A 12,579-nucleotide genomic window follows, 5' to 3' on the forward strand; every position below is an offset into this window, starting at 1 on the left:
TCGCTAAATCTATATCTATATCTTCACTGGAATTTAGAAGAATGAGAGGGGATCTCATAGAAACCTAGAAAATTCTGAGGGACTGGACAGGTTAGATGCGGGAAGAATGTTCCCGATGTTGGGAAGTCCAGAACCAGGGGTCATAGTTTTAGGATAAGGGGTAAGCCATTTAGGACCGAGATGAGGAGAAACTTCTTCACTCAAGAGAATTGTGAACCTGTGGCATTCTCTACACAGAAAGTTGTTGAGGCCAGTTCGTTAGATATATTCAAAAGGGAGTTAGATGTGGCCCTTACGGCTAAAGGGGTATGGAGAGAAAGCAGGAATGGGGTACTGAAGTTGCATGATCAGCCATGATCATATTGAATGGTGGTGCAGGCTCGAAGGACCGAATGGCCTACTCCTGCACCTAGTTTCTATGTTACGTGATGTACTATCAATAAGGTTTACTCTGTGTATATACTATGCTGGCACCACTAGAGGGTGCAACTGGTGGAGACCGGGGTTTCCTGCCCCTGTGGCAGAGGCTGTCCACCAGAGGGCACTGCGCTGGGAGACCTGAGGGTCACCTGCATAGGTGTGCAGGGCCCAGTATAAAAGGCTGCTCACCATGCTTGTTCCTCACTCTGGAGTTGCGAATAAAGGACCAAGGTCACTACAGTTTGAGTACAACACATTGCCTCGTGGAGTCATTCATAAGTACATTAGACATAACTCTCCCTTTCTCTCTCTCTGTCTCTCTCTGTCTCTCTCTGTCTCTCTCTGTCTCTCTCTGTCTCTCTCTGTCTCTCTCTGTCTCTCTCTGTCTCTCTCTGTCTCTCTCTGTCTCTCTCTGTCTCTCTCTGTCTCTCTCTGTCTCTCTCTGTCTCTCTCTGTCTCTCTCTGTCTCTCTCGCTCTCCCTCGCTCGCTCGCTCTCCCTTGCTCTCTCGCTCCCCCCCTCTCTCGTCAGATGGTGAACTTTGATTTGTACCTGTCCGTGGCTGGCTCTCTGCTTGATGGTCCACAGTGGTGTTGATGGGCCCAGTCGTGACCGTCAGTGAGGGCAGTGCAGCAGCCCCGCTGACTGACACATGCCTTCAACACAAAGTTTCATCGGTTTGATCCATCTCCGCCAGCCCACCAGTTTTATTTTAAAGTCAGTGGGAGTGTTTGTCGATTGGTAATCTAATGATTCCATTCCTGAGTTAAATGTCTTCATAACTAAATATCAAACTATTTTCATCATATATATTTGTTCCCCTCACCCCCAACCCAACTGTCAGCTGTGGCTCAGTGGGCAGCACCCTCGCCTCGGAGTCAGAAGGTTGTGGGTTCAAGTCCCACTCCAAGGACTGGAGCACAAAAATCTAGGCTGACACTCCAGTGCAGTGCTGAGGGAGCGCTGCACTGTCGGAGGGGCAGTGCTGAGGGAGCGCTGCACTGTCGGAGGGACAGTACTGAGGGAGCACTGCACTGTCGGAGGGGCAGTACCGAGGGAGCGCCGCACTGTCGGAGGGGCAGTACTGAGGGAGCGCTGCACTGTCGGAGGGACAGTACTGAGGGAGCGCGGCACTGTCGGAGGGGCAGTACTGAGGGAGCGCCGCACTGTCGGAGGGGCAGTACTGAGGGAGCGCTGCACTGTCGGAGGGACAGTACTGAGGGAGCGCTGCACTGTCGGAGGGGCAGTACTGCGGGAGCGCTGCACTGTCGGAGGGGCAGTACTGAGGGAGCGCTGCACTGTCGGAGGGGCAGTACTGAGGGAGCGCTGCACTGTCGGAGGGGCAGTACTGAGGGAGCGCTGCACTGTCGGAGGGGCAGTACTGAGGGAGCGCTGCACTGTGGGAGGGGCAGTACTGAGGGAGCGCTGCACTGTCGGAGGGGCAGTACTGAGGGAGCGCTGCGCTGTCGGAGGGGCAGTACTGAGCGAAGTGGAGGAAGAGCGTCTGGGAGGGCGCTGAGCACCTCGAGTCTTGTCGCCGCGAGCATGCAGAAACCAAACGCAGACAGCGGAAGGAGCGTGCGGCAAACCTGTCCCACCCACCCTTTCCTTCGACCAATGTCTGTCCCACCTGTGACAGAGACTGTAATTCTCGTATGGGTCTGTACAGTCACCTGAGAACTCACTTTTAGAGTGGAAGCAAGTCTTCCTCGATTTCGAGGGACTGCCTTTGATGATGATGACCGAGGGAGTGTTGCACTGTCGGAGGTGTCGTCGTTCGTGTGGATCTGTCCGATAACTCGTATCCCCAGGATCCTGTGGCTCTTTTTAAAGAAGAGCAGGGGCTCGCCCAGTGTCCAGGCCAATATTCCTCGTTCAAACAACAGCATCATTAATTCATGAGCTGTTTGTGGGACCTTGCTGTGCACAAATTGTTTGCCTACAAAACAGCAGTGGCTACTGTTCAAAACAAATCTATTGGCTGTATCACAGTTTGGGATGTCTTAAGGACATCCCTCCCTCCCCCTCTCCCTCCCTCCCCCTCTCTCTCTCTCTTCCTCCCTCCCTCCCTCTCTCTCCCTCCTTCGTGGTGCCAACAGTCCCGGGACCCTGCGATAAACCCGGCCCTGTCCCGTGAAACCTCAGTGCTGTTTGTTTTGCTCAGTATCCAGAGCCACAGAAAGTTCTCCTCACACAGTATCATTTCTCAACCTCTCGCTGAGGTGCAGCAGTGACCAGGAGCCAGCCAGTGACAGCATCCGTTTCCTCATGCACTGCAAACTGGCTTCGACAAACCACGTGGGACAATCCACTGTACACTGGGGCCGTGCAGGGCAAATCCCAGACTTCATCGGGTCTCGCAACAAGGCACCAAAGGCCAGTCCTTTTGTTCCCCTCATCTTCAGGTCTGTCTTTTTTTTCTCTCTCTCTTTCGTGCGCTCTTGCTCGCTTTCTCTCTCGCTCGCGCTCGCTCTCTAGCTCTCTCCGAGCTCTGAAACATTGGGTCGATGGGCCTGCACTGGGACTGTGACACATTGGGGATAAATGGATGCAGTGTTGCTGGAGCTCTGCATTGGACACACCACCCTGGGCCTCAAGGACATGACCAATGAGCGTGTGGCCAGTAGACCAGCAGGGAGATGGGATGGGCACGGGTCTGGGCCTGGGGAGCCCCTGCCTGACAATCACTTGAAGTCGTGCCGTTAGAAGCCAAAACACCTGTTGCTCCGTAAACCAAAGGGGCTGTGTGAAGGCAACACGCTGAAGTGTTGTCCAATATACGCACCACTGACCACGTGGCCCATTGGCAATCCAGTGTGTACACTTGCACTTCTGATGAGCAAATAAAACAATGGGTTAATAGACCCTGTTATTGGGCCTGTCACCGCAATACTCACCTTTTAACCTTTTTAATGCATTTGTTGGTAAAACGATGAGACGAAATACAGTATGTTTTTTGACCGTTGAGAATGCTTTACTCCCCGAGTGGTGATAGATGATGGATGCAAGTTAATGTACACTAGGTGTACATTTACCTGTGGTGAGAGGTGTAAGGCCTCACTGCTAAAAATGTAGTGAATGTGACTCAAATGGTATCAAAACTTTCTCTGCTATAGAGCTGAAGCCGATCGCAAATCGTGTTGTCCACTACTGACTGTCTTCTTGTCTCCGTCTTCCCCTTCCCCCTCCGCCTGCCCTTCCTTCCTCTAGCCCCCCCCTGTCTTCCCCCTCCCCCCCTCTCCTAACCCAAGCCTCTCTTTCCCCCCCCCGGCTCTGTGGGTCGTGCAGTAACTCTGGAATGGCTCTCCATGTCCGCTCTGACATTTTGCCTGTTGTGTTTCAGATCCACGCTCAGACGGTGCTGTCGTGTGGCCGGTGTTTTGACGAGGATTACACTCTCTTTCCCTTCATGGGCCACGCCCTCCGCTGCCTGTGGGCGGACCAGCGGGTGAAGCTGGCTGCATCGCGCGGCTACGAGTTTGAACTGAACGACTCTGCACATTAGTAAGTTCGCGCGTCCCGCCTATCTCCACGCTCAGAGTGCACCACGTACAAGGTACAGCCATTCGGCCCCACTGGTTCATACTCCACGCCAGCTTCCTCACAACCCGACTCCTTCTCTTCCCCCCCCCCCCCCCCCCCCCCCCCACCCCCCCCGCCCCCCCCTCCCCCATCAGCAGATCCTTCGATTCCTTTCTCCCTCATGAACTTATCTAGATTAAATGCACCAAATGCTGTAAATTGAAGCGCTCTCAACAGTGCTCGGCCCCAGTGAGTGAAGCAAGTCAGATGTCGGGGTGTATTTAAAAAGGTCAACATTGAGCCAAAATAGTGGGGTAATCCTGCCACTTTACAAATCACTTGGAATACTGTGCACAGTTCTGGCCACCACAGTACAAAAAGGATATAGCAGCTATTGAAAGGGTACAGAAGAGAGTAACCAGAACAATTGAGGGGATGGAGGGATTGAATTATGAGGAGCGAGTGTGTAAATTGAGCACGTTCTCACTGGAATAGAGAAGTCTGTGAGGGGATATGATTGCTGATTTTAGGATTCTAAAGGGACTAGATTATGCAGACCATGAAAAGCTGTTTCACTTTGTCCAGAATAGTAGAACCAGAGGACACGGCCTACACTTGAAGGGAGGTAAATTCAAAACTAATCTGCGGAAACAATATTTCAGGAAGCAAGCAGTCAATCTATGGAAGAGGCTCCCTATGGAAACGGTGGCAGCAAATAGTGTTGATTTATTCAAATACAAATTAGATAGATTTCTTTCAGAAAATAACATTTTGGGATATAGTATGAGTAATTTGAGACACGACATGTACTAAGTGTAGCGTGCTTGGGAGGAACAGGTGACCTACGGTTCCCAAAGCTCTCCAACACTGGGGTTTTCCCCCACCTCCGGTCTGTTGCAGAGATGATAAGATACGGAGCGCTGTGATTAATCAACAACTCCGCTGGCAAGGCCAGCATTTATTGCCCTTGAGAAGGTGGTGGTGAGCTGTCGTCTTGAACGGCTGCAGTCCGTGTGGTGAAGGTGCTCCCACAGTGCTGTTGGGGAGGGAGTTCCAGGATTGTGACCCAGCGACGATGAAGGCCGGATATATTTCCAAGTCAGGATGGTGATTGGGGGTAGTGTGCTGACATGGATTGAGAACTGGTTGTCAGACAGGAAGCAAAGAGTAGGAGTAAATGGGTACTTTTCAGTGGCAGGCAGTGACTAGTGGGGTACCGCAAGGTTCTGTGCTGGGGCCCCAGCTGTTTACATTGTACATTAATGATTTAGATGAGGGGATTAAATGTAGTATCTCCAAATTTGCGGATGACACTAAGTTGGGTGGCAGTGTGAGCTGCGAGGAGGATGCTGTGAGGCTGCAGAGTGACTTGGATAGGTTAGGTGAGTGGGCAAATGCATGGCAGATGAAGTATAATGTGGATAAATGTGAGGTTATCCACTTTGGTGGTAAAAACAGAGAGACAGACTATTATCTGAATGGTGACAGATTAGGAAAAGGGGAGGTGCAAAGAGACCTGGGTGTCATGGTACATCAGTCATTGAAGGTTGGCATGCAGGTACAGCAGGCGGTTAAGAAAGCAAATGGCATGTTGGCCTTCATAGCGAGGGGATTTGAGTACAGGGGCAGGGAGGTGTTGCTACAGTTGTACAGGGCATTGGTGAGGCCACACCTGGAGTATTGTGTACAGTTTTGGTCTTCTCACTTGAGGAAGGACATTCTTGCTATTGAGGGAGTGCAGCGAAGGTTCACCAGACTGATTCCCGGGATGGCGGGACTGACCTATCAAGAAAGACTGGATCAACTGGGCTTGTATTCACTGGAGTTCAGAAGAATGAGAGGGGACCTCATAGAAACATTTAAAATTCTGACGGGGTTAGACAGGTTAGATGCAGGAAGAATGTTCCCAATGTTGGGGAAGTCCAGAACCAGAGGTCACAGTCTAAGGATAAGGGGTAAGCCATTTAGGACCGAGATGCGGAGGAACTTCTTCACCCAGAGAGTGGTGAACCTGTGGAATTCTCTACCACAGCAAGTTGTTGAGGCCAATTCACTAAATATATTCAAAAAGGAGTTAGATGAAGTCCTTACTACTAGGCGGGATCAAGGGGTATGGCGAGAAAGCAGGAATGGGATACTGAAGGTTGAATGTTCAGCCATGAACTCATTGAATGGCGGTGCAGGCTAGAAGGGCCGAAGGGCCTACTCCTGCACCTATTTTCTATGTTTCTATGTGTGTGTGTGTGTGTGACTCGGAGGTGGCGGTGTTCCCATGCGCCTGCTGCCCTTGTCCTTCTAGGGGGTAGAGGTCGCGGGTTTGGGAGGTGCTGTCGAAGAAGCCTTGGCGAGTTGCTGCAGTGCATCTTGTAGATGGTACACACTGCAGCCACGGTGCGCCGGTGGTGGAGGGAGTGAATGTTGAAGGTGATGGATGGGATGGCGATCAATCGGGCTGCTTTGTCCTGGACGGTGTCGAACTTCAAGTGTTGTTTGAGCTGCACTCATCCAGGCAAGTGGAGAGTGTTCCATCACACTCCTGACTTTTGCCTTGTAGATGGTGGAAAGGCTTTGGGGAGTCAGGTGAGACACTCACCGCAGAATACCCAGCCTCTGACCTGCTCTTGTAGCCACAATATTGATGTGCAAGGAAGGGAGTGCTTCGGTAACATAATCCCAGCATAATCAGGAAAGTGCATCTTTCATAATGACTCACGTTATCTAAGAAGCTACAAGCTGTATTTTTAATTGATTTCCAGGATGTGAGTAATATTTAATTATAATTCCAGATGGGCAAACTTAATTCTTGTTGATGAATGTCAACGTTTCATTTTCAAGAATTATTATATAAACATTATGTGTAGATTATATCTTGAGCTGATACAGTGCAGGATGGACCCAGCGTAGAGCGGGAGCCCCAGACATCTTCAGGATCGGAAACTTGGTGTCCCGACTCAGTCAGGCCTACACGTGACTTCAGTCCCATGCAGTGTGCAACACTCCTTCTTCTGTTGCCTAAAAAAGCCAGAGAGTTGTACAGATAATCACAGCAGTGCAAGAAAGAAAGACTTGCATTCATATAGCGCCTTTCACGACTTCAGGACATTCCAAAGCAATTTACAGCCAATGAAGTACTTTTCAAGAGCAGTTACTGATGTAACGTGAGAAATGTGGCAGCCAATTTGCTCACAGCAAGGTCCCACAAATAGCAATGTGATAGATGTGTATCAGTAAAGCATGCACTCCCATGTTCCGCCACCAGGGAGCGCATCCCCTGAAGTCCCAAGGGATCCCAGCATCCTTTGGGAGCACTGTATATAAGCCGGCCCCTAAGGCCTGTTCCTCACTCTGGAGTATCTTAATAAAGACTCAGGTCACTGTTACTTTAACCTCCCTGTGTGCAGCCTCATCTGTGTTAGGAACACAATAACTGGCGACGAGTATACGAATCCAATGCAAAAATGCAGCAAACTGTGAGCATCCTGGAGAAGTTCTCGGAGGGTGAGGACTGGGAAGCCTATGTCGAACGGCTAGACCAGTACTTTGTAGCCAACGAGCTGGACGGAGAAGGAAGCGCTGCAAAAAGGAGAGTGGTCCTCCTCACGGTCTGCGGGGCACCGACCTACAGCCTCATGAAGAATTCTCTGGCTCCGGTTAAACCCACAGATTAAGTCGTATGAGGAGCTGTGTACACTGGTTCGGGAGCATCTTAACCCGAGGGAGAGCGTGCTGATGGCGAGGTGTTGGTTCTACACGTGCCAGCGATCTGAAGATCAGGAAATGGTGAGCTACGTCGCCGAGCTAAGGCGACTTGCAGGACAATGTGAGTTTGATGGCTACCTGGAGCAAATGCTCAGAGACTTTTCTGTACTGGGCATTGGCCATGAGACCAACCTACGAAAACATTTGAATGTAGAGACACCGACCCTCAGTAAGGCCATTGCGATAGCACAAGGGTTTAGGTCCACCAGTGATAAAACCAAACAAATCTCTCAGCACACAAGTGCTAGAAATGTTCATAAATTAACTGGAACTGTGTTTGCGAGCAGAAATGTACAGGGCAGAATCCACGAGTCTGCAACTGCCAGCAGGCCTCAGGTGACCCAGATGACCCAAAGTCCCCAACAAAGGATGAATGCAAGGCAATTCACACCTTGTTGGCGTTGTGGAGGCTTCCATTCAGCCTATTCATGCCGCTTCAAAGGGTATTATTTGCAAGAGCTGTGGAACAATGGGGCACCTCCAATAAGCTTGCAAACGAGCTGCAAGCTCTGCAAAACCTGCTAACCACCACGTGGCAGAGAAAGATCGGTCCATGGTGGATCAAAGCAATTTCAAGCCTCAGGGAGAGGAGGCAGATGCTGAAGTACACGGGGCGTGCACATTTTTGACAATGTCCACCTATAATGCTAAATGTAAAATTGAAGGCTTACCTGTAGCCATGGAACTGGACACTGGCGCTAGCCAATCCATCATGAGTAACAAGATGTTTGAGAGACTGTGGTGCAACAAGGCACTCAGACCAGCCCTGAGCCCCATCCACATGAAACTGAGAATGTACACCAAAGAGCTTATCACTGTCCTGGGCAGCACCATGGTCAAGGTCACCTACGAGGGCATGGTGCATGAACTGCCACTCTGGATTGTCCCGGGCGATGGTCCCACACTGCTTGGAAGAAGCTGGCTGGGAAAAATCTGCTGGAACTGGGATGACATCCGAGCGATATCACATGTCGATGTGCCCAGGTTCTTAACAAATTTCCTTCCCTTTTTGAGCCAGGCATTGGAAACTTTTCTGGGGCGAAGGTGCGGATCCACTTGGTCCCAGAGGCACGACCCATTCACTACAAGGCGTGAGCGTTACCTCACATGATGAGGGAGAGAGTGGAAATCGAGCTGGACAGGCTGCAACGTGAGGGCATTATCTCCCCAGTGGAATTCAGCGAGTGGGCCAGCCCGATTGTTCCAGCACTCAAAAGTGATGGCACGGTCAGGATTTGCGGCGATTATAAAGTAACTATTAATCGTTTCTCGCTACAGGACCAATACCCGCCACCGAAGGCAGACGACCTATTTGCGATGCTGGCAGGAGGCAAGACGTTCACCAAGCTCGTCCTGTCTTCAGCCTACATGACGCAGGAGCTGGAGGAGTCTTCGAAGGGCCTCACCTGCATCAACACGCACAAGGGACTGTTAATCGACAACAGATGCCCATTTGGAATTCGGTCGGCTGCAGTGATCTTCCAGAGAAACATGGAAAGCCTACTCAAGTCGGTACCACGCACGGTGGTTTTTCAGGATGACATTAGTCACGGGTCGGGACACCGTCGAGCACCTACAAAACCTGGAGCAGGTCCTCCAGCAACTGGATCGTGTAGGGCTGCGGCTGAAGAGGTCGAAATGCGTCTTCATGGCAACAGAAGTGGAGTTTTTGGGGAGAAAGATTGCGGCGGATGGCATTCGGCCCACAGACGCCAAGACAGAGGCTATCAGGAACGTGCCCAGGCCACAGAACGTCACGGAGCTGCGGTCGTTCCTGGGACTCCTCAACTATTTTGGTAACTTCCTACCAGGGTTAAGCACCTTCTTAGAGCCCCTACATGTGTTATTGTGCAAAGGTGAGAACTGGGTATGGGGGAAAAAAAACAAATAATTGCTTTTGAGAAAGCCAGAAACATTTTATGCTCCAACAAGCTGCTTGTATTGTATAACCCGTGTAAAAGACTTGTGCCAGCATGTGATGCGTCGTCGTACGGAGTCGGGTGTGTATTATAACAAGCTAACGTTGCGGGGAAGTTGCAACCTGTCACCTATGCTTCCAGGAGCTTGTCTAAGACCGAGAGGGCCTACAGCATGATTGAGAAAGAGGCATTAGCGTGTGTGTTCGGGGTAAAGAAAATGCATCAGTACCTGTTTGGCCTCAAATTTGAGCTGGAAACCGATCACAAGCCCCTCATATCCCTGTTCGCTGAAAACAAGGGGATAAATACTAATGCCTCAGCTGCATACAAAGGTGGGCACTCGCGCTATCAGCGTATAACTATACCATCCGCCACAGGCCAGGCACCGAGAACTGTGCGGATGCTCTCAGTCGGCTACCATTGCCCACCACGGGGGTGGAAATGGCGCAGCCTGCAAACTTGTTGATGGTGGCGCAGCCCGCAGACTTGTTGATGGTCATGGAAGCGTTTGAAAATGATAAATCGCCTGTCACGGCCCGCCAGATTAGGACTTGGATCAAGATCCTCTGCTGTCCCTAGTAAAAAAAAAAACTGTGTACTGCATGAGAGCTGGGCCAGCATCCCCGTTGAAATGCAAGAGCTAATCAAGCCGTTCCAGCGGCTAAAGAACGAGCTGTCCATTCAGGCAGACTGCCTGTTGTCGGGTAACCGTGTAGTGCTACCCAAAAAGGGCAGGGAGACGTTCATCTCGGATCTCCACAGCACACACCCGGGTATAGTAATGATGAAAATGATAGCCAGATCCCACGTGTGGTGGCCTGGTATCGACTCTGACTTAGTGTCCTGTGTACGACAATGCAGTGTATGTGCTCAGTTGAGCAACGCGCCCAGAGAGACATCACTAAGTTTTTGGTCCTGGCCCTCCAGACCATGGTCGAGGATCCATGTCGACTATGCGGCCCGTTTCTCGGTAAAATGTTCCTGGTGGTGGTGGATGCTTTTTCAAAATGAATTGAATGTGAAATAATGTCGGGAAGCACCGTCACCGCCCCATTGAAAGCCTGAGGGCCATGTTTGCCATCCACGGCCTGCCTGACATACTGGTCAGTGACAACGGGCCATGTTTCACCAGTGCCGAATTTAAAGAATTCATGACCCGCAATGGGATCAAACATGTCATCTTGGCCCTGTTTAAACCAGCCTCCAATGGGCAGGCAGAGCGGGCAGTACAAACAATCAAACAGAGCCTTAAACGAGTCACAGAAGGCTCACTCCAAACCCGCTTGTCCCGAGTACTGCTCAGCTACCGCACGAGACCCCACTCGCTCACAGGGGTGCCCCCGGCTGAGCTACTCATGAAAAGGACACTTAAAACCAGACTCTCGCTGGTTCACCCCAACCTGCATGATCAGGTAGAGAGCAGGCGGCAGCAACAAAATGTAAACGATGGTCGCGCCACTGTGTCACGGGAAATTGATCTCAATGACCTTGTGTATGTGCTAAACTATGGACATGGTGATAGCTAAAGAAGGGAATAGGGTGTTTTTCGTCAAACTAGACAATGGACAAATTTGCAGAAAGCACCTGGACCAAACGAGGCTGCGGTTCACAGACTGCCCTGAACAACCCACAGCAGACACCACCTTTTTCGAGCCCACAACACACACCCAAAGGATCAACGACACCATCCTGGACCAGGAAATCGAACCCACCACGCCCAACAGCCCAGCAAGGCCAGGCGCACCCAGCAGCCCTACAGGGCCAACAACACGCCAGCCCAGCGAGGGCACAGCCAATGCACTAGAACAGACATTTGTACCGAGGCAGTCCACCCGGGAAAGAAAGGCTCCCGACCGCCTCACCTTGTAAATAGTTTTCACTTTGACTTTGTGGGGGGGGAGTGGTGATATGTATCTGTAAAGCATGCACTCCCATGTTCCGCCACCAGGGAGCGCATCCCCTGAAGTCCCAGGGGATCCCAGCATCCCTTGGGAGCACTGTATAGAAGCCGGCCCCTAATGCCTGTTCCTGACTCTGGCTCTGGAGTGTCTTTATAAAGACTGAGGTCACTGTTACTTTAACCTCCCTGTGTGCATTAGGAACACAATAATAATGACCATATAACCTGTTTTTGTTATGTTGATTGAGGGATCAATATTGGCCAGGACACCGGGGATAACTCCCATGCTCTTCTTCGAAATGGTGCCATGGGATCTTTTTACGTCCACCCGAGAGAGCAGACGGGGCCTCGGTTTAACGCCTCATCCGAAAGACGGCACCCCCGACAGTGTAGCACTCCCTCAGCACTGCACTGGAGTGTCGGCCTGGATTTATGTGCTCAAGTCCCTGGAGTGGGACTTGAACCCACAACCTTCTGACTCGGAGGCGAGTGTGCTGCCCACTGAGCCACAGCTGATACTCAATCGAAGGCTGTGTCCTCGGTCCCTCCAGCGCTCGGCCTGTGCCCAGCACGTGCTGGAACAGGTCTATCGGCGGGCGGGGGGGGGGGGGGAATGTGAATGGGACGGAGCTGAGCGAGGAGGCCAGGATAGAGCCACTCTCTCCCCGGGCCGGGTCAGCACAGTAAAAGCAGCGTGCATTTCGAAGCCAAGATTTGACGGGCAGAGTGACGGACGCAACTATTCAAAAACATTTCGGCTGACAGTGAGCAACTAATTACTGTGACTTTGCTTTTCTGCAACACAGCGGGTCCTTGGAAGCTGGCACCTGATTGGTTATCAGCCAGAAAGGGCGCCGTGTGACATTTTCAGAAATGCACTTGTAATTGCTGCTCCTGGGTAATGATGGCGGGGTTGACCGTTCTCTCAACACAAAGTAAGCTAATTGCTGGCTTTGACATTAATTCTCAGCCGTGGAGGTACAAGGTCGGATGAGCTGTAACCAACAATAATATTCTGGCTTCTCCTTGTTGTGGAGTAATGAATCTCATTGCAGTGACT

At 51.2% G+C, this 12,579-nt stretch overlaps 1 protein-coding gene across 1 annotated transcript in view; it reads left to right on the plus strand.

The window, feature by feature from the left end:
- The window catches only part of gnav1 (guanine nucleotide binding protein (G protein) alpha v1), a 148,568-nt gene that overhangs the window by 69,506 nt on the left and 66,483 nt on the right, over positions 1–12,579 (plus strand). Inside the window, 1 exon segment of the mRNA XM_070857837.1 lies at positions 3,763–3,923. Coding sequence (XP_070713938.1) covers positions 3,763–3,923 — 161 coding nt within the window.

The sequence above is a fragment of the Pristiophorus japonicus genome, chromosome 16, assembly GCF_044704955.1.
Source record: "Pristiophorus japonicus isolate sPriJap1 chromosome 16, sPriJap1.hap1, whole genome shotgun sequence".
In the NCBI taxonomy this organism is placed as follows: Eukaryota; Metazoa; Chordata; class Chondrichthyes; family Pristiophoridae; genus Pristiophorus; species Pristiophorus japonicus.